Source organism: Calypte anna, chromosome Z (genome assembly GCF_003957555.1).
Source record: "Calypte anna isolate BGI_N300 chromosome Z, bCalAnn1_v1.p, whole genome shotgun sequence".
Lineage (NCBI taxonomy): Eukaryota > Metazoa > Chordata > Aves > Apodiformes > Trochilidae > Calypte > Calypte anna.
The window spans coordinates 68,486,227-68,509,408 of record NC_044274.1 but is presented as its reverse complement, the minus strand read 5'-3'; the positions used below and the strand labels follow the sequence as shown (position 1 = coordinate 68,509,408).

General features: G+C 35.7%; 1 protein-coding gene across 1 annotated transcript in view; it reads left to right on the top strand.

Annotated features, from left to right (window-relative positions):
• The window catches only part of EDIL3 (EGF like repeats and discoidin domains 3), a 227,730-nt gene that overhangs the window by 91,319 nt on the left and 113,229 nt on the right, over positions 1-23,182 (top strand). The window contains exon 3 of the mRNA XM_030467107.1: positions 6,183-6,212. Coding sequence (XP_030322967.1) covers positions 6,183-6,212 — 30 coding nt within the window. The remainder of the gene's footprint in view (positions 1-6,182; positions 6,213-23,182) is intronic.

Genomic DNA, 23,182 nt, shown 5'->3' with positions numbered 1-23,182 from the left:
TTTACGAAATCCCTCAGTCCACCAGACTGACTGTTACTTTTTAAGTTTCCTGATAAATCAGGTATAAGACTATCTGAGGGAAAAGAAGGCTCATTAAATTGAACTGTCCTCTCTCCTGAGGAGCATATTCTATATAAAAAAAAGAGATTAAACCCCCTCTCCTATAGCCTGATTGACTGCCTTGACGTGCAGTGGCCAGCTATGGACCTGCAACTACTGACTTTCCAAAGACTTGAGAGGCCACGTGTGGAGTGAAGGATTTTTGCACTACAGTATGTTTCAGAAACCAGCAAGAAAATCATTAAGCCTCTCACTCACTGAAGTGTGCACTTGTCATGGCAAAATCAGAGCAGAATTTGCATTATCACTTTTTGCTGGGAAAGCTTGATGTGATTGCAGAGCAATTAATTGCCTTAGAGTTGTAAACTCAGATTTGATCCTGGCTAGACTAAACTCTGGTGGTTTCAGTAAAGTTTATATCTGCACTATACAGGTCTGAATCCCCTTAGTAGTATGATGGGCCATTAAGAAAATTGTCAGACTGCAAGATAGTACAGCAAAAAAAGCACACCCAGTGGAAGACAATATAAATGTGTATTTGATTGATTTATTACAGGTCACCAGGAGACAATAAATTCAGTCTGTCACTTTTACATTTATAAAGTGGATTTTATGTAAAGCCTTTTGTGTGGTGCAAAGAATCAATAAGGAGACGCATAATTGAAGGAAATTCAGTCAAATATTGGATTTTTCTCTTTAGTCATTGACTACAGATAGAAGTTGGTCATTTTGCTTTAACAGCCTATAATAGGAAGACATACATTTTGTTTTCTTTTTTTCTATAGCATGTCATTTTGTCCTTAAAATTCAATAGGTTAAAACATGGAATATTTATGAGCTAAAATCATCTGCTCACCAGATGAATATTTAATTACTTCAATTTTTTATGTCTATTTTTAATATGTCTTGTATTTAGTCATAATAATCTTTGATGTAGAAACTTCTTGCAGAATCCTGTACATGGCAATTAACACGGACTTCAAAATACATAATTTAAAATTTAATATTCTAGAGAATATCTTTAAGGGGATTTTTTTTTCTGTTCAGTGAAGTCATCATAAATTCCTAGTGAATAAAAGGTTTAGGAGGGAAAAAAGAGGTTTTGGGGGCACAAAATATTGCAGGATCAGTTTTTGTCTGTTTGTTAAGTCAGTGAAATAATTTCAAGTTAATTTTAGTATTAGAAATTATTTCATTACGAATAATGCCATATAAAGTTGAACATTTGAATATGGAATAAAGCTGCATCTTTTAGTATTATAGATGTATAGATTGCCCATCTTTAAACCTCAATTTTTTTGTTTTAAAATTAACTGGAAAATACCATGACGACCATGCAAATTATCCATGAATGTGATTTAAACTCAGAAGAAAGGTTTTATTTTAAAAACTAACACATATTTTTAACCCCATACTAACAGGAAAAGATTTTACCTAAAACTTCAGGATATATTAATGAAAATATATTAATGTGTTTTATTTAGTTCCTTCAAAGGGTTGAAATTAAAATATGCTATTTCACTACAAGCTTGAAAGTTTTGGTTGACCCAAATATAAGGTTTTTCACTTCTGCTTAATATGTACTAATTTTTTTTATTAGATTATGTGGGGAAAAAAACAACAAAAGATTGCTTAATGATGGAGAAGACAAATAGTAATTTTTTTTTTTCTTACTGCACTTAACTGTAGTGAAAATCAATAACATTCCAATAGAAGCATTTTCAGCAGTTCCCCTAGGTATGTATGTATCATTTTCTCACATCTCCAGAAGCATACACGTAGAATACTTAAATGTATTTACCTTGAACATTAGAAATTAAGACTAAGGAAGCAGTAAGAATTTTCCTATCACTATTGTTCTTGTTAAATTTAAATGTAATGTTTTTCAGCAATTATATTATGAGTCAACATGTTCTAAAATACATAAGAGACTGAAAGGTGCAAATATATAAAGGAGACGTGTTGGGTAGCTGTCGAAATACATCTTATTTCTCTCCTCTTACACAGCCATTCTGTTAATTGTTCTTTAAGCACAACACAATTCACAGAAGCAGAGCTGAGCTTCCAAGGGAGGTCCTCCAGTTCAGTCATAGAATTATGGAATCATAGAACAGTTTGGGTCAGAAAGGACCTTAAAGATCATCTGGTTCCAACTCCCCTGCATGGCCAGGGACACCTCCCACTAGACCAATTTGCTCAATCCCCTTGTCCCAAGCAGGGTGACCCAGAGCTTGTTGCCCAGGAGCATGTCAGGATGGTGTCTGGAGATCTCCAATGAGAGAGACTCTTAGAACCTCCTCAGTCTTACAAAAAATCCTGTATAATGTCCATTGGATGGAATCCAGAATGGTGAGCAGCTGGACATCCTAAACCAAAGTGCCACATCATCAAATAAGAGATAAGATTACAGGGCTTGTATTCAGTGGTTCAGAGCACCATACAGCTTTTTCTCTGTCTCCTGCATTTCTGTGTGCCTTTTTATGAAGAACAGAGTGTTACTGAATCCAGAGCAATGATCAAAGCAGTAATTTACGTTTTTCAGAGCTGAACTGACCAAGTCTTGGTTGCATTTGCAACAAGAGAAACATTGTATGAATATATACCCTTGGTTTTGTGATAGGCTGCAACAGCATGCAGTGGAGATATGAGTGTGTATAAAAGCACCAGAGTTCGTGAAACATCACTTAGAAGGAGGTAACACAAGTGGGGTTTTGCCATCTGCTTGCAGTGTGGAAGAGGAAAAATCAAAAGCAGTGAAGGACTGTATTTTAACACAGCTTACCAGAGCCCAAACCCTCTTATTTCCAGCTGTGGGAGGTGATGGTTCTGGTTGGTTTTGAAATGCAGCCATTGGAGAGGGTGCTAAACATCCTCTGGAAACTCTGTTTCTGATGGAAAGTACATGGAAAATTAATAAATCTGCTCTGAGGAACATATGGATAAATAGGGGTGAGGTGTGTTTCAGGAAAGCCATATATTTGGGTGAACAAAATCTCAAAAAAACCCTCAACAAACCAGCTGAAAATCAATAGGCCTGACTCCTAAACTAATCAAAATTGAAAGGTGTGGAGGAGCTCCAGAATGCTAGCAGCTTCTGTGAGAAGGCTTCTTACAAGGGTGGTGTCAGGGTGCCTGATAAACTCTTGACTTTTAGTGGCTTTATTCATTAAGATAAAAGAAAAATCAATGCAAAGTATCTTCACTTGTTTTAGTTATTTTTTGAACAATTAAGAATATTACAGAGATGACAAATTAAGGTTAAAAATGTATCATTTCTGAGAAGAAAGATATCTCATATGAGGTGGATTTTTTACCTCACATCACTGTGTTCTCTCTTGCCTTGTTCCACTGCATATAGCAATGCCATGTTAGTGTCAGCAACAAAGAAAAGCATCTGTTTTTTTACAGTTATGTTTAAGTATTTTTCTCTTTTAACATTTCTATTTGTTGAATTACAGTTGCCAGCAAAGAACTTCACCTGCTCAGTACAACCAGTCTAGGGCACAGTAATTTTAAATAAACAGAAGAGTAACATTATTGTCATAACTGGCTCAGCATCTAAATGAGGGTTTTGAGCTGAGATTCAGTTATCCTATTTTATTCAGATGTGTACCTAAGTGAAGAATAGTTCCACTGAAACAACTCTCAGAGTAATAACAAGCCAGTTTTGAATTGCTAATGCTGGTGGTATTCATCACAGTAAATAGGTCTAAGAATATTATTCAAATAGCAGTCTGAAAAAAAAAGTTGTCACTGGAATGAGTATTCTTTGCATAACTGGGCAATTTTGCTTAACCAGTTGTAATGCACAGTCACTAGTGCCTTTAATCTTTTGTTGTTGAAGCAGATTTTGAGTGTGCAGCTAACAGATTTTGGGTGATTTTAACCTTTAATAATGGAACTCATATATAATTTTTTGTTCTGTTCTGTTCTGTCCTGTTCTGTTCTGTTTGTGTAGTCCTCTCTGCCACTGGATAAGAAATTACAGTATGTTCAATTGACTTAGTCTGTAGTTTGTTTTTTCTGATTCTGTTGCTATTAATATTTAAACACTCAATTTATTTTCTGTGGGATCATATGTCATGTTGATGCACCTGATTAGTTCAGTTTTTAAAAAAATAGGGCGGTAGTTTTCCTTCTTTCTTTCACTCTCTTGAAATCCTCTGCTGCTACAAACACATTTTACTAAAATTCAGTAACTGTACAGTAAAATAATATATTTTAATTTAATTAAAAATAATTTAAAAGCATGATGTGATCTTTACATGAACCTCAAAAATGGGTTAGTCTATTTCAAATACACATCTAGACACTAAAGGAGGGATTACAAAAGGGAAAGATTATCCTATTAATTTAATGTTTAGGCCATTTTAGATTATGCATGTTACAATGTAATGTGTTGCAATTTAGCCTTCTTAAGTAGTTATCTGAACACCAAAATATATAAATAAAAATCAAAGGTTTGCTCAGAAAACCAGTTAGAGACAAGATGGTTCGCTGGTGATTCAGACAGTAATTCATTATCTTCTGTCAATTGGATTTGACAGCCCCCAAAAGGACAACATGCTATTCTGCAGTTAGAAATAACTGATGTGTCCAGTATTGCCATACATGCAGTTGCATACAGAATATTGCAATGAATTAACCCGGGTTTACAGCTTGTCTTAAATGCAGTTGGTGTCTGTGGACAATGTCTCTGCTATGTCTGATGAAACTTCAGTAAAAAGAGGAAAGATTTTCCTTCTTCTATCCTAATTTTTGCCAGCATAAATCATGGAGCAATACTGAAAGCAAAAAATTCATTTTACTAATCATGGCATTAATCTTTGAGAAAATGTTTGATCTCTTCATTCATCGCAGGTCCAATCTCTGAAGACATCAGGATGGATAAATATTTGCCATGGCTGTAGGAGCATTTTTTGTATTAAACTGAATCTGCAAGATATCAAAGATAAGGAGCTTCCATTTCAACACGTAGAAGAGACTCCTTAAAATATAAATAATAACAGTATGGGTATTTGTGCTTAGTACCTTTGTAAAGTCTCTTTTTTACACTTATGGAGAGTCCTCTCAGACTTCTACGTGCTTTTAATTATCCAAGTGATAAACAATTGATTGCTGCTTTTTTTATGTCACCAAAAACTGCATGACAGTGAGAAAACCATTTTTATGATTTGTATATATAACTACCACATACTGACTGCTATGAGAGAAATAACTAAGTCACAGAATTAATTTTCAAATACAGGTTTACTGTGAATACATTTTTTTTTCTTTAAAATGTATGGGTAACTGTCTATAGCCAAATATTCTTTATGATTGTAACTTTAGGTAACTTAATGGTAATCTGTCACCAAAAAGGAAAAGTTCTAGTGTGAGGATATAGATTTTATGAATTTCTGCAGACAATAAACCTCTGAAATGGAGTCCATTGGGTCTGCCAATGGGCAGCTTACCCCAGCTCACATATCTACCCTGCCAGGAAAACAAACCCAAAAGTGCTATGTTTTCTCCCTAACTACTTAATTTCAGGATCATTAATGCATTTTTGCATCATCAAACTGGGAAGAAACTGAAGGGAACACAAAGGGTAGAAGATTGAGAAAGAAGAAAAAGATGTGGACTGTGCCTGTCATTAACAGCTGGCCAGCAGCTGGGTTATCAATGTCATGAGACAACAGACTTCATTAGCTAAATGAATAGCTGGGTCCTGCCATCGATTTTTTTAGGGGGCTTTACCTTAAGAACTGCTCCTTTACTGTACCATGATAGCTATGATAGTGAATATGTCTGCAGAGAAGTTAATTGAAATGCTTCTGATGATTATTGCTATATCAGTATTGAGCCTATCCTACTTGCCAAGTTAAAGGTTAATATTTGATTTTAAAAATAAAAATTTAGTTAACCACTAAGATGAAACACCTGTTACTCAGATTGATCAGTCTATTTAGAATAAAGTTTTTATGATGTCTTACTGCTTATATATCTAAAAATGTAAGTAATATAACAAAAAGGACTATATGCCTTTCTTCATCTGTATTTTTTCTCATTTTCTCTCTTTTCCTCTTTTCCACTTACCCTCCCCTGTCCCTACCCTACCCACCCTGCACCCTTTTTCACAGCCTCGATTGAAGAAGAACCTACTTCAGCAGGTATGAATAATTTATTATTACATTTGCATCATAGCAATTCCTTGAGAGCTACCTTTACTAAAAATCATTTTAACAAGGTTTATTTTGTGCATAATACATGCTAAATAGTCACATTACTGTTGGGTTATTTTGTCTTCTGTCTGCTCCCCTTCATTTTGTCTTTTTTTTTTTTTCCCCCTCAGTTTGGAGTTAGTAGGAGACACATTTCTCCAGTAAGAGTACAAAATATTTTCTGCCACATGTTCCTTCCTTTTTTCTTCTTTCTTGGTTAGGTTGGCACATTTGACTTACAAAACAAACCATATCAAAAGCAATTAGGACTTCTAAAATCAGTGTTTGTGGTAGATTTTTACCTGTCTTCATGCCAGTGAAGCTCAATCATCTGCAATTGGCATCCTTAAAGACAGTGCAGCCAGGGAGCAAGAAGTGAAGGAAGGGAAGGACAGGAAGTGCAGAAGCATCCAGCTCAAAGAAAAGACTTTGCATTGTTATCCAGTGGCCTGGATATCTGCTCAGCAAACTTTTATATCCATTGACAGGCTGCCAAGTAGTGGGAATGGTTAACAACACAGTCATAAAAATTAGTTTAGGAGCTCCCCAAGAGACCAGACTCATAGTGTTTATTGTTTTGCAAAGATTAACTATTTCTAATTAATTGGCAATCCATTAGCTTGGGAGTATTTAAAGAAAAAGGAAGCAACGAACCAAAGAAGAATGCCACTAAACAGCTTACCATATTTGAAATGACATTGAGTTGTATAAACTCAGTGAGCTAAATAGATAGGGAGTCACTTTATAGTGGCTTATTAAAAGAAGAAAGGTCTCCAGAGGACTAAAGGAATGAAGGTAAGGAAAGACAATGAAGACAGGAAGATGGCAAGGAAGGATTGAACACTGTTTACAACACTAACCTACAACTTGGGAGCAATATAAGTAATTAGGGGACAGTGGAGAATAATAAATGAAAGGACAGAGAACAAAGCCAAGAGTAGGCTGTGAGAGAGGGAGAATAGTTAAGACTAACAATGTATACAGAAAGGAGCAAAATGGAGCTTTTAACATGAAGATAGTGCTGGAATGGAAAGAAAGCATCACTGAGATGCAAAAAAAACCCCCAAAATGCAAAACAGAGAAAGGAAGAATTTAGGAAAAAACTATACAGTACTAGTAACACACCCCTGAGGACTATATAATTATTAAGCATCAGCCTTCAACTGTTTGCTAAGAGATCTGTCAGTCTGGAATTTTTCCTGGAAATTACCTTGGTGGAAACCTATTTGTTAAATAGGAGCATCAATTAGAAAAGGAGATATTTTTTCATTTTTTTTTTAACATAGGAAAGGCAAAATACAAACACCCTTTTCCCCTTTGTGGAATTGCTTTTCGTACATACATTTTGTAGACAGTTTAGGCGCATATATAAATAAATCAGAATACTGCTCCAGGCAATCTTGCTATGTTTGTACATTGTAAAACCATCATTCCTGTTGAGACCAGCAGAACATCTCATGAAGATATTTGCATTTTGCACATCACTGTCATTTCTGTGACAGCCTGTCAGCTTGTAGCTGCAAGCTGGCCAAGCTAACCATATATATCAGCTGAAAATGGGGAAATGGAGGAAAGTGAAATTTATAAGATGGCCACATGTACTCTACTACAAATCTGTTAGCCTTACCAGCTGAAATTTCAGCAGTTTCACAAAAGGCTGCAGATTGCATGTTTGGTTCCTCAGGAGCCTTTGTCTTTTGGAGTGCCAGATGACCTTGTTTGGTTTTGTATCCTTTTGGTTTTAATCCCTTCTGACTGCTTTGTGTTATTCTGCTGTAGTATCACTGCTTTATTTTTCCACATAATTCTCATGTTCAACAAAGCTCAGCCAATAATTTACAGTTAATGTCTTTCAGGCATTGTTCCATCACAGAATACACCTAAATATTAATAATCTCCTTGAATTCACCCCTTATCAATAACATCATTTACACCAACATTTTTTCAAATATTTTCCCCCAAGTCTTGATCAGATAGGTTTCATACTCAGATCACTTACTTGTGGCTGATTGAGACAGCTGCACATAATGGTTGTAGTTCTTTGTGTTTCAGGGTTTGTTGGCATCTAGATATTTATATGGTAACAACTATAGCAGTGTAACTTTCTGTATGAAATCTCTTAATGGAAATACTGATGACCTTTTCATGTTAGTTATTCCGTGACAGGAGGCTGTTTCCAGTGAAAGTATACATGTGGGAGTTTCACTGCTACAGTTATGCAGATAGATACTCCCACAAAAAAAAAGAAAAAAATTAAAAAAAAAAAAATCAACAGCTAGAAATACACAAACATACAGCACTAGAGTGGTTTTATTCTTTGATTTGGACAGATGAACAAATGCCTCTGGCATAAATGGTACATGGTAGATTTGCAATACAAGAGAAAGCACATATTTGTAAAATTTGTGCAAATAAATCTCAACTGCTCAGAAGTCATGTTGCAAGGAATAAGACTAAATACCTTCAAAAGTACATAAATTAATGTGACAGTAACCCTTTCTTGTACTCCATCTGGTTCTAGGACATTGATACCTAGCATGATTGGATTCTTTGGAAATTATTTTAAGCAATTACCTTCTTGGAAAAATTGTGGTTAATCTGAAGATTTTTAATTAAATTAATGACTTTTTTTTTTTTTTTCCTGATTCAAATGAAAATTTCCACCCTGTGGAAAACAACTGTAGTCTCTACTTGGAATAGCAATGTTTGAATCTTAAATTCTTCTGCTAGATAACCATAGTGTATAACCCAGGTGTACTTTGCATGAAATGGGACTGTGGTCAAAATATGCTATATTTAAGTATAGATACTATTTTAGAAATTCTCTAAGATGAAACATTAACTTTTGCCACAGGTGTACATAGCATCATTTGGATCTTCCTCAACAAAGCAGTGAAATATGTAGGTAATATTCAAGTCAGTGCAGAGTAGACCTGTTGCCTTTGTGAGCATGTGTTTAAGCACGTGTTTGATAGATTGGAGTTTAAATTAGGTGCTGTGAAAGTGCAACCTAGAAGGACAGTATAAATTTTAACAGTAAAGTGCACTACTTTGCTCTTGTGGAAGCCAAAGTAAAAACCAGGTTGTTACATGAAGAGCAGGAAAACAGTTTTAAATTTAGTGACGAAGGACATGCATGAGTAAAAAAAGTTATTTTTAAATGTTTATTATAAAGATACTACTTGTTCCAACTTTTCCAGAGGAAAATCTATGAATAAGGTGAAATACTTATTTAGCAATAATTTTTATTTTAAAATGTAATAAACAATACTAGCTCTTCAGATGTTTTATAATACATAGTTTATATTGATTTTGCTTTAAGATATGACTAGATATTGCTGCTTTGAAATAAATAGATTAGTGCATTCTTATGGGATCGTTTTAATGCATCTTATTTCTCAGAATGTATTGATATTTACAGAGCTCGATGTTCTGTATCATACACACCTTAGTGTTTTCCTTAGAGCCAATTTGCAGAATAAGAAATGATAGAGCAGTCATAAAAAAATAAATGAGAAATAAAAATAATTAAAAGTGGTTATATATTATTTTAACCAAGAGATATTTCAAACCTGACTTACTGGACATAGCCTAGGTACTTGTTAAGGCAGACTCTGTTAGTTTTCCTATTAGTCATCCTCTAAATTTCTGTAGTAATAATGGAGTTTTGATTTCTTTTCTGCTTGTTTGGTTATTCGTTTTGTTTGGTTAGTTGGTTTTTTTTGTTTGTTTGTTGTTTTGTCTTTGTTTTTGTTTTGTTGTTGGTTGGTTGGTTTTGGTTTTTTTCTTTAATTATTATTTCTTTTAATCACATTAACAAGCAAATTTGATTTAGACTACTAGCAAGTTTTGAAGAAATACTGTAGCTTATCTACGGTCCACTGCCTCCCAGGGACTGTCTCTGGTCTCAGTGAGTGCATATCATGAAAGGGGAAGTTTCTCACAGGGTTTTGGACCCACAAGCCCTTCCTTGATTTCATGTACCAGTGCCTGCACACTGACTCTTCTTGAGAGTCACATGCTGAAGTGGCAAAGCAAAGCCATCACCTACTTTCTTGCCCATGATATATGGCAGACTGAAAATTATGTACTCAGTTCTGCACTTTTCATCATAGAGCAGAATAGATCCAGTTGCTGGCAACATGTTGATTCTCAGAGAACGCATTATGGTTTCAAAAGAAAAACATATGAGATCTTACTAAAGTTAATATATACTCAGGAATTATTCCTATTTCCTTACATGTGAACTATAGTCTATGTTCACTTTAAAAATACTCAACTGACTGTGGGGTATGAAGCTGGATTTCACAAGAGAGTCTCCTCTTCCTGAAAAAAATACCTTAGTGGCCTTCTATGGATTTCAACATGTTGAACTTGAAAATTCTTTGATAATTATCGGAGAAAAGAAAATAAGCAGATGTCCCTAGGTTATTGAAAGGAAAATTTCCAAAAATGTTCATGAGATTCTTCATCTACTCACTCTCTCACAGTCCAAACTTTGAAGATGCATCTGGTCTAGTCTTAAGAACTCAATTTACTGCCCACGCTACAGCAGTGTCCTGTTATGGTTTTATGACAGCATGCTCTCAGGCTGCATTTTGGGGCACAATAATTTTGCTGTGATATGCAAAGCTATTCTGTTTCACACATTTTGAAGGGAAAAGCATCTTTACATGTTATTCTAAAAGAAAAGATTATTCCCCTTGGGTCTGTAACAGAGATTTACTCCCCTGTTTAATTTGGTTTACACGTTTGTAAGAATTACTTTGCTTTTTCTTCTTGAAGTGCATATGTTATTTTTAAATGCCTGAAGCCAACTTGCTAATCATTTTCCATATATTCCAAGCAAAATATAGACTAAATCAGAACATAATATAAAGGTCATATTGAACCTTATTCTGATAGAAATGAGGTTTATGCAGTAAAAATAGATCTAGATGCCATGTGGCACTGGAGGCTATTACAGAAGGCTGTCACATTTAAAAAGTGGAAATCTTGCTTAGGTCAGGAATGAAAATTAATTAGTATTTTCATCCTATCCCTTGGTGAATGTTTGTCCATACATCATAAAAATAATTCAGTTTGGTAAAGTCACTCATTGCATTTATGAATTAGACAGAAAGAGTGCAAGGGGGTTGAAATTACCCTGCAGTGCTGTCAGCTGTCTCAGACTTTGCATTTGGTGATCTTAAAGGCCCTTTCCAATCATATTTATTCTATGATTCTATGATTCTAATGATGGGCATCTACCAGAATTTGCATAGTTTTAGGGAGTGATATTTTTTGTGAGTACACAACATTTAACCCAGTGTACAAATTCAAGTGGAAGACGATATAGCATTCCATAAAATAGCTATTGCTTTACATCAGGAATATTTTCATACATTTACTTACCATTTTCTCACCTGAACTTAAAGATGGATGTTTTCCATGACAGACATTGGCTTCAGGTTGAACTGTGCTCAAATACTTCCATATTTCTCCTAATAAGGTTAAGGACAAAAGGTGTTCTGATGCCTATTTTGATTCTCAAAGCTGTTCTATGGAGAAATCTTTCTTACTGTACTTTGGAGCTGTGCATGCCATTTCACAGTGCAGTGTCAGATGTCACTTATAGTACTGCCAGGGAGAAGTCCACAGGGCCAGCCAAGGAAGCAGGCTTAGCTGATGCCCAATTAGCAGAGAAAGCTCCTAACCCAACTTAGCTGAGAATTCTGTTGCAGGGACACCAGCAGTGCATATTGGTTTCTGAAAAGTGTTTGGTATCAAGTCTGCCATATCAGCTAATAGTGCACATCTCTAGCAAAGCAAAGAGGGACTAGAGAAGATGAAGAAGTCACCCTGGAAAAGAAAGATAAGACCTTTGTCTCAGGTTCCAGCAGTGGCAGCACTATCAGAAGCAGGTCAGTATTGACAAGGTAGCTTTGTGCTTTTCTATCTGAGAAGCAGTATTCCCCAAGAAGTATCTTTGCAGATGTCTATACCTTGCTTGGGCAGATACAAAGAGCAGAAATAGCTGTTAAGATGAGGTCATGTGAATAAAATAGCCAGTTTGACATTGATTACTTCATCCTTTGAAGATAGAGTATGAACAAACAATATGAAGAGCAAACACATATGTTTGTGTTTCTCCAAGGATCTCAGTGTATGCCATTGCTTCTTGAGTTCTCTGTGCTACCAAAAAATAGAGCTGAAGTACAAGAGAAAATATGGTAAGAAGCTAACCATGGCAGAGAATAGATGACAAAATCCATACCTGTTAGAAAGGACAGATTTTTAATATAAGTGTTGAAAACCGAGGCAAAAAATTGTTGAGAGAGAAGTAAGTGGACAGGCAGAAAATTAGACTAAAGAGTTGTGCCTGAGCATGGAGTGAGTGGGTATTAATACATGCATGGAAATGTGTTGTGTTTGTGGCACTTAGTGCCATGGTCTAGGCGATGTGGTGGTGCTAAGTCATAGGCTGGAGATCATTTCCAGCCTCAGTGATTATGTGATTCTGTGTTGGAACTTTTCTGCTGAAAGAGTTTTTTTTCACATAGGCCACTTATTTCTGATTCCTTCTTCCAACCTAATCATGCTCTCTTCAACTCTTCTTTATGCTCATGCTGGCAATCATACAGCTGCATGATGAACTGCATCAGGTGGCTGTTCTAGCTGAAAGTAGCTTCTTTACCAGTGTGATTTCTCCAGTGCAGTAATGTTAATTTGTTTCATCTCCTTGATCTCAGTTGCCATGTAGTGGCATGTGTGGTCTCAGTGGCAAGGGGAATTTGGTGGAATCATGTAGTGAAAGATAGAGGGAAGGAGAAAAATGCAGTAATCTTTGATGAGATAGTGCAATTAAACTCTATTAAAGCAGTCAAAGATTCCCATCCAGGCATTAGGAATGTGAAAAGTCAAACAAACAAACAAACAAACAAACAACAAAAAACAAACAAAAAACCCAAAGAGAACTAGTAGTTGGTTGAGGTTAATAAACCTGATGAAAAGGACTCTTTTCAAAAATATCATCCCGAATAGGCTTATTTTGGCTTTAAAATGTCTTATGAACATCTTTAAAGCATTCGTTTGACTGTGAAAACAGAGGAAAAAAATTACCCGTTTTCTTTTCAGTGCAAATATAAGTGGCTTTAGTTACAAAGGCTTTGTATTACACATTCATTCAGAAGAATAAAGAAATACTTTTGGTCATAACCAATGTGCAGAATTACTGATCCTGTAGAAAGACTGTACATGATAGCAAAATTAAAGAATATAAAATAAGTGTTCTCTTAAAGATGCTAAGTGTATTTTTCATGGACAACAAACCAGACCCTTCCATGAGAGGCATAGTAAGATTTTAGTGGTGTTGAATACATTATACGTGCCAGTTCTTGCATAGGTGTAAATTCGAAATCCTTGCTGCTGGCATTAAATTGTGGCAAGAATGTTTGGGTAGTAGTTTACTTTTTTTGGACAGCAGCATCATGTATAGACATGATGTCATCCTCATTTCCTCTTTAAGTGTCAAATACAGGTCAATATTTGCAGTCAAAGAAAAGACACAAAAGACATAAAACCAAGTTATCCCAGGAAGTTATATATTTAAAACAAAGAGAGCAGTTATTCCCACATTTTCACTATTTACTGCAGACACCATATGCATGGTTAATGTCAATTAGGAAGAAAGTCTGGGTTGAAGTAAATCCTTTCTTTTGGTTTCTCCAGGAAGTATTCTCAAGTGAATCTTGAAGTTGTGTAGCCATGTATTGTGGTGTTTATGCATATATGAATATGCACATATTTATGCTTCTTTTCCTGAGGATTTTAGAACCTCACCTTTTGTAAAGCTGTTAATTTATATTTACCATTTGTTTTCCTGCACATACACTTGTGATATCTCCTTCCATTACATATTTTAACACATTTAATATTCTGCTACTCAAAGATTTTAAACCTACTAAAATCTGCATCCATGTATACCTGCTGACACAAGTTTCCATAGGTCAGGATGCAGGTAATTCTATAAAACAATCAATAACGGCTATTATGAGGTTCCCTGAAATCTAATGATCTTTGAGGTGGAAGTTGTACACATTTGACTGCCTCAACATAACATATGTAAATTCTGAGCACAGTTAACCAGTGTGAATCGTGACAGTACCCTTCTCCATTGCAGTGCTCTAGTGTCATGCTGGAAGAAGAAGCCTTAATTTGACAATGTCATAAAATCAATAGGTAACACAACAACAGAAAAATTAATCAGGTTACAAAGGAATCGGAACATATATAGGTGTTGCAAGCTCATACTGTGCATTGTCCAGTCCTAGTGCAGGAGAAGCAAAAAATAACATTTTAAGGTGAAACTAAGAACAAATTGCCCCTATATGTTATTGTTATTATTATTGCTTCCCATGTTAAGATATTTTAATAGCAGAATCAGTGGGAAGTATTCCTCTCTAATAACTCTCCTGAGAATGATTCTGTAGCATATTCTCTACATTTTTACAAGTTGGCTCATATGCTGAAACAGCCAAGGAAAATCTTTAATGGTAAGAACAAGTTCGATTGTATACCTTGTATGTTTGCCATTCCAGTAACAATCCTTATCAATTAATAGTTTTTATTCAGAAATAAATATATTTTCTATCCATAATTCCTGTTTAGTAAAAAGCAAGCAAATGAAGAAAAGTCTGTTCTGATTCTTGGTAATCCTGTACAGCAAAGAGGTATTAATTCTCACAACCAGAATTCTTGTCCTAGCTTTTCAATAATTCATATCCTATTATGCCAGGATGTTAAAGAACTTACAGGTGTGCCTAGGCTTAAGCAGGTTAAGTACCTGCTAGAGTAAACAGAACTCTGGCATGTGGCAAAATAGCAGAGAACGTGGCTCAACTGAGAGTATATGATAGTTCTATTACATTGAGATTCCTTTGCAACTGATTTTATAATCAAGGAAGAAAGATGTGATGTAATTTAGGATTATTTTCTGATGTAGGCACATAGGTTGCAGGAAGGCTATAACAAGGAAAGGTTTGTAGATAGAGGTAGCATATTTTATTGAACTAGCTGATAGATAAAATGGGCAAGCATTCAGGCACATGAGTTTCTCTTGAAGTCTGAAGAAGCAGTATTTTATTGGTCATGATCATAGATATTCATAACATCATTACATTGCTGTAGATTTATAGCGCATCAAAGTCCAAGAAGCGTTAAAACTGAGGGCTAATGGCATTATCTGCAAATGGAATTAAGTGCCCTGGAGGACCAAGAGCAAGGTTTAAAATGGAGCTGAGGCAGGCTGTTTTCTTCTATCTGCTCTTTCCCAGGAGCCTGTGTCTCATCAGCTAATGATCTGATTCCCAGTCCCCCTTCAGAGGAGTTTCTTCCTGCATTGTTCTGTATTTCCTCTTCGTCTGCTTGCTAGTAATACCCCCCCCCAGAAAGCCCTCCTAACCCAAATTGTCTTGATTCTGGTATCAGTTAGCACTATTTTTCACTAAGGGATCAGTTAGCTGGACTGTGTGAGTAGGTGTATTACAGATGTGTTGTAAGGATCTTTAATCTCTCCTAGCTTTAATGAGAAAAAAAAAGGTTGATGGACGGCTTGGCATTTATGTTTTAAAAGTCACAGTTTACCTGCTTTTAACACTGATGCAGAATAAACAGCCTTCTTTGAAATGTATCACTGAAGCAGCATTGCAGGTGAAATCCGGATGTAGTTCTTATCATAAAGAGAACATCCATTTCTTTAAGGGCATGGAAATACCAAGTAAAGGCTTAGCTGAATTTACTGACAGGAATGTGAGTATTTCTGCCCTTATGAAGCAACTTTATAGAACATTTCTTGCAATAAAAAATATATCACTTTGTTCACATCTACTGATTCTCATTATGGCTCTTACAGATTAACTTTCCATTTCCACTAATGACCATTTGTCAGAACCAAGACCTCCATTTTCTATCTTTTAGAAACTGAATAGATTGTTTCGTTTTGCATTAACTTTTCAGCTGCAGGTAAAATCTATTTAATTCTTCTCACTATAGGTCTTTCATATAAACAGTGTTTTACCTCAGAGCATTAATATCCAATATTAGGGTTCTGCTGAATTGTGTAATCTTATCTATACTGTTTTATTGTTTCAAAATTTTTGAAACAATATGTTTGGAAACAACTAATTTTTTTTTCCCGCTTATCTAAAACTACTGACTTCATTAGTACTCCTTATGAGTAAATATTATGTGACTTCACATTTTGTTCAAAATGTTTATGTAAAATCCTCAGAAATTTAATGTAGTAAAGTGCCAGATGAAAATTATCAGTATTACTGACGATAAGTAAAACAGTGAAATCTCTTCCAATCCAGTCCAGAACTGTGTGTTAAACACTTATTCAAGACACAACATTGACTGCCTGCCATGGGAGTCGTGGTTGTATGACAACTGTTCTGGTAAAAATAACAGTTTGGAAGTGCGACATGCTCCCTCAGATGTCTAGTTATCCATTTCTAAAAATGTTAAAGGTTATTTACACTTTAGAAGTTGTCTGAATTGTGTTGAAGAGTAAGAGTTCATGAAGGGTTTTTTTGTTAGGTTGTTTGTTTTTTTTAATAACTAATTAAAATGAGGCCCAAAACCAAGAAGATGTGGATATATATTTGTATATTCAATTTGCCTGTGGTACGATATTTTAACACTTGCAATGCACAAGTTAACACTCTACAGTAATATTACAAGTCTTTGCTGCAGTTATGCATGAATTTAATTAATTTCAAGCCTTCTATAGATTTCATCAGATTTCAGCTTAAAACTGCTGAAAATTATTTATTTATTAATGTAAACTGAGGGACACTGAGTCAGTATTTCAATACCTGATTCTTAATCTTTCCACATAAACCTGAGATTTCTCTTATTTTTTTTTTTCATTCTGCATAATAAAGGGGGAAACCATTCTAATAATTTTCTCTGTAAAACAGTAATACTGGGGATTTTTTGGAAACAAAACAAAACAAAACAAAAAATTAATGATCCAGTCAGATCAGTATTATGCTTTAGTCTTCCCTCAGCAGTGGCAGAAGGTATAATGTAAAGTATTTGTGATCAAGTCATGTTTCTTTTTAAATTTTTAGTAGCAGAAGGCAAACAATGTGTTGCAACCCCATAAAAATTCCAAATAAACAACTTGCTTCAAATTAAGTCATGTATCTAGTGATATCCCTGCTAAGAGTATACACTACATTTTTAAAGTGGTGGGTTTTCATAGTGTATTATAATGGTCTTTGTCTCTGTCATTCAGAACCTAACTGCAGCATTTTCCAGATGCCCTTTGTGTCTGACTCCATGCCACCAATAGATGAGTAATATTACAAATTCTCTTTCAGGAACCATATCTAGCTACCAATCAGGCTAGATTGGAAAGAGTCTATTAACACGCACTCAGGTCATCTATACTGGGGTGAGGAGAAGTTAATTATTTCTAGTTCATGCCCTCATCTTTTGAACTCACTTAGGTGAATAAGGCCATCATTATGCCTGTGCACAGATCTGTCAGTCTTGAAAACTAGAGCAAGGCTGGGTGTGTATGATTAGCTACCCGTTTCACATCAAGGATGAACACCAGAAAAGTGTGTGTGGCTCCTGAGAAATTCTGCCATATCATTCTCTTACTGAAAATATTTGTGGTCTAAGGAGTGTTCCAGGTTATGCCCCAACCTTGCACAAGGTTCTGCTGCAAACAAAATTTGCCTTTGCAGAGGATTATAATTGAAACACAATAATGGCACCTTCACTGTGTGTAGAAACATAAAAGAGAAATTTAAGTTAAAATATTGCTTAACGAAGAAGGCTAATTTCAAGTATTGTTATGCATGTGAATGACATTAATCAAGAGCAATTAATTTGTGTTTGAGCTGAGTGTGTAGCTGGTATGAAGGACACAGAGATCCCGTGACTATTCTTTATTTGAAAAACTAAAGGCACAGAGCTTCAAACATGGATTGGGATTTTAAATTGAGATGGTTATCCCATGCATGGTTCTCTGAGTTGGCAAGAGACCAACATGAACCAGAAATGGCATATGAGGAGAAGAAAGAATGATGATCTAGCTAAGAAAGGAGTAAGAGTTGGAGAATAATGTCAGTATATGGAATTCAAAAGGACTTCAGATCGGGTACATGAAACTGGAGCATTTTGATGACAGATGGAAAAATTGTAAAGAGGAAAGGATATATTTCCCCTGTCCTACATCCTAAGGGAGTTGAATGACTGGAGTGTAACTTGTCTACTTCCCTTGGTTTCTCCTGTGAACAACTTTATGCTTTTTTTTACTATATATATTTCACATTTAGTAATTCTCTTTCATCACTTTTTAATAATATTTCATGTCCTAAGGAAAACCACCCTCTGAGATTCCCTTCTGCTCTTTCCTTGTCATTAATGCGGCACTAGTGATTAGGACCTGACTCATCCAAATTTGAACAGTGAAAGTTTAGGCTGTTGCTTTTTTTAGTTCCCTCTGGAATTTTCAGCAAGAGGACTAACTGGATTTTAATTTATTTGCTGTTATAATTAAGGTTCACATAATCTTTCAAGTCTTTTCCATTTTTCAGTTATTAGTGGAACACAGAAAAAAAAAAGGATGAGAGATCCTGATCACTAGCAGTTTAAACTGCAGTGAAAAAATGAAAGCAACATATATGATGACAAGAATTGCAATGATAGAAATAGCTCTGTTGCAAAGAAATCCCAGCTGGCAGTAAGGTTCTGCATTAGATACCAAATTATGTATAGTTTCCTTATTGCTGGGTATATTTGACTTGAGCAACAGACCAATGCAGTAAATTCATGGATGAGTTTGTTTCAACTATATGCAAAATAGTTTTGGAGAATTTATTTTAATGTAGAACCTGTAGTGTTGTCAGAACTGCTCCTTTGAAAAGAGTATTTTGAACATCCCAATCTATAATAGTTTTCTGTATATTTAACAGAAAAAATCTTCAAGTTTTTGCAGACTCTAGCAAAATTTTTACAAAACACATATTTCTCTGTGTTTTTCTGTTCTATGAAAACCAGAATCAACTGAAAAATATACCTGGGAAACATTTCTATCTTAAACTGGAAGATTAATCAGTATTTAATGATTATACAAAATAATTCACAAAAAGTGGAGTGTTGTAGCCAAAGCTCCACAAACAATTGAGTGTGGGCAAGAATGTGAGAAGTCAGAGACAAGAACAGTGACATATAGGAAAAAAATAATGATGCTGCTACTTAAGTGAAAAGTTGGAGGAAAAAGCCTTGAGCTTAGATTTTCAGTAAACAAAGCAGGTATTCTGTGGGAAGACAAAACCATCCTGAGATGTATCATGCAGAAATTAATTTGCTACAGTAAGATTTATTAGGTAACTTGTGGGTGAAAAATACTGTGGGCCTTATTCAGAAACATATATGTAGGTGGCAAAGTGCTGAAAACAGCATTGAAAGTGAGGAAAGAAAGTTTTCAAGCTTGAAAGTTGAGTATGAGGAAAATATTGAGAGACAACTTAGGGAGTATGATTTGTAGGGTATGAAAGACTTTCTTCAGCTTTTGGAGCATTATCAGGTCTCACCCTGTGTAGTATCATTGCTTGCTACACTGACCACACCTCAAATTTGAGTATAATCTGTTATTCTCACTCAATGGAAAGGTTAAGTAAGGACCTTAAAACAATGTATTACAGGAAGACAATGTATAGTCATCAAGTTTAAGTAGCATTTTGTTAAAAAAATATTTATTTAAAAAAAAAAAAGGTTGGGAGATGACTAGACAATCAGTTTAAGTTTCTTTTTTGTAACAAAAATCCACAGAGCAGAACTAGAAAAAAAACATGTAAAAATGACCTGAAGCACTTTGAACTCAAGGGGTGAACTTCTCTGAAGCATTTTTGCATCCATATGGAGACACCTTGATCGTTGTAATCAGCACACTCCATTTGCCGCATTAAAAACAAGATAAATATTTAATCACAGTGCAATTAAGTCTGGATCAGTGCCATTGTTTTATAATAAATGCATAGTTAGATAGATATTGTACTGCAAGGAGCATATTCAACCTAAGGAGACTGAAGGCCCACACCAAGACCCCAAATCACCAGGTCCCAGAGTTGCTTTTTCTGACGATGCTGCCCTCATTGCTCACACAAAAGCAGCTCTGCAGTGCATAACATCCTGCTTTGCAGAGGCTGCAGATCTTTTGGGGCTGGAAGTCAACTTGAATAAAACAGAAGTTCTTTACCAGCCTGCACCACAGGAAGACTTCCATCATTCCCACATCATCATAGGAAAATCAGAGCTTAAGTCAGCCCAGCAGTTCAGCCATCCGGGATGCATTATTTCCTCAGACAACAAGATTGACAAAGAGATAGACAACAGACTAGCAAAGGCATACAGAGCATTTGGAAGACTTCATAAAAGAGTCTGGAGCAATAAACACCTGAAGAAAAGTACAAAGATTGGTGTCTACAGAGCTATTGTACTGTTTACTCTTTTATATGGGTCTGAATCATGGGGCATCTACTGCCACCACCTGTGACTCCCTGGACTGACTGAGTGACCAATGTCACTGTCCTTGAACAGGCAGGGTCACCAGGACTGAGGCCATGATACTGAGGACACAGCTGTGCTGGGCAGGGCACGTCTCCAGGATGGAGGATCACCACCTCCCTAAGACTGTGCTCTGTGGTGAACTTGCCACCAGCTGCCACAAGAGAGGAGCCCCAGAGAGGAGACCCAAGGACTCCCTGAAACAATCCCTCAGCTTTGGCCATACTGACTGCCAGCAGTGCTCCACTCTGGCCTCCAGTCGAGAGACATGGAGACACAGCATCCATAGCCCTGCTGCCTCCTTTGGGAACACACAGAGAATCAGTCTGGAGGAGAACAGACAGCACAGACAGACCTGTGCCTTGGCTGTCCCCAGCTGGGAGAGCCCTTCTGAAATCTTTGTTCATGAAGCCAAGCCATGAGTTAGATAGAATCTAATATAGCACTGACTCACCTATGAGCCTGGCTAAAGAGATTATTTTTTTTTTTTAAATAAAAGCCTCAGCTTTTAAAAACATTGATAAGATAAAGGTGTTTATAGCTAGTAATTATTTTTACTACTTTTATGCATTAACAGGAAAACATTGGGCAATCTGTTAATATGACCTCTAGTACACATAAAAGCTGAATGTTATGCAACATATTTCTTTTCAGGTTAAAATAATCAAACAAATAGCAATCTGTGGATACAATAAATATTTGTTATTACTAAATTCATTTGTGTCCTAACAGAAAAATAAAATCAACAGCAGCAAATTCCAGAAGAATATAGTATGCAATATATTCATCTGTATTAGCAGCTGTGGTCTGCTTGATTGTTTGGTTTTTTTCTCCCTATTTTACGAATATTTAATCTGCTGAGCAAGCAAGAATTTCTTATTGCACTTGAAAACACTTGAAGGATGAGGTAGTTAAAAATAGATCAAGTTCAGCTTCTGTGGGTTTTAGTTAAACTGAAAGAATCCTTTATTTTCCCTGAGCCATGTCACGATGCACCAGTATTATAGGAGCTGGGCCCTGAAATGTGTAGATATTTGTTGAAATTTGAAACTGAGAGTGATTTTTAAGTGAAAAAATATAAATCTATGAGTAAGAAGGAGCAAACACTGGACTACAACATATTAAATTATTACTGAAGATGCTTTAGACTTTAGTGGCAGAATGAGCATGTTGACTAGAAGAAACTATTTTCATGATTACAGCCCCTTCTGGCAGAAGGTCAATAGAGTATCTGAACACTCATCAAAAGTGCTCAGAATCTTACACCACAAAGGAGGCAGCTGAGAGGTAGCTGTAGTTTCAAGTAGTGAACAAACATGCTGTCCTTCAGGCCCAGTTATGTCAAGAGTGATCTTAGGAAATGGTAGCTTTCTTCTAGAGGTGAAAGCTAAAAACCAGTTGAGCAGAAGCTTTCTCTAAACCACAGAGGAGGTGCACTGGATGGAAGTAGATACCTAATTCCTTTGGCTGCATTGCTGGAATCGATATTTCATACTTTTGTGCTTGAGTCTGTAGATAGTTTGTGTGGATAGTTTGTGTGTTTTGGTGGGATTTAATGATCCTCAGAGCTCAGTAGATATGGGATCATTTCTGTCAAGTTGTCAAGTTGTCTCTAAATTATCATGATAGACACAGAGACATACAACTGGGGGCATTCAAAACCAGCCACCGTGCTGACAGGTAAGCCTTGCACAATTATGTTAAATTAATAGGCAAATCAGAAAATTTGAAGGAGAACACAGATTCTCAAAACTTTTATTATATTCCTGCCATGTTTGTAAAATAAAGAAATTTTCTTTCAGAATCTGTGGGGACATACCTACTGGTTTTGAATGTATGTTTGTGTGGAAGACAGTTTCTTTCACATAGGATTGTGTTATATTTTGGATTTCTGCCTGCTGAACTTTGAAACCTATAAACTGGCATTGGAGGGGGCACATCTTTCAAAAATTTATTTAATTGAGCTTTTAAAAGTTTGACAAAAAATGAAAAAAATAAATATACTTCCGAAAAAGAAGTGGTCATTTATGCAGATATAGGTGGTATAAACATAGTTCTTTACTATACGGAGAAAACATACATGTTAATTAGAAAACAATGTCAGGTATTAAGACTCAGACACTTCTTACATATTTGCAAGATACTTAATGCAAGTTTTTAATTATTGCCATTGCAGGATTCTTCAGCTTTCTGCTCAGTTGCAGGAACTTATGACCAGCAGGGATAGGGTTTTGAATTACCTCAACAGTGAACCTAATTCAGTGTGATAATCCTTAATTTCCTCATCATTAAAAGATTGTGCCTACTTCTACCTCCATTAGAAGACATTAGTTCTTCTCGTGACATAAAGAAGA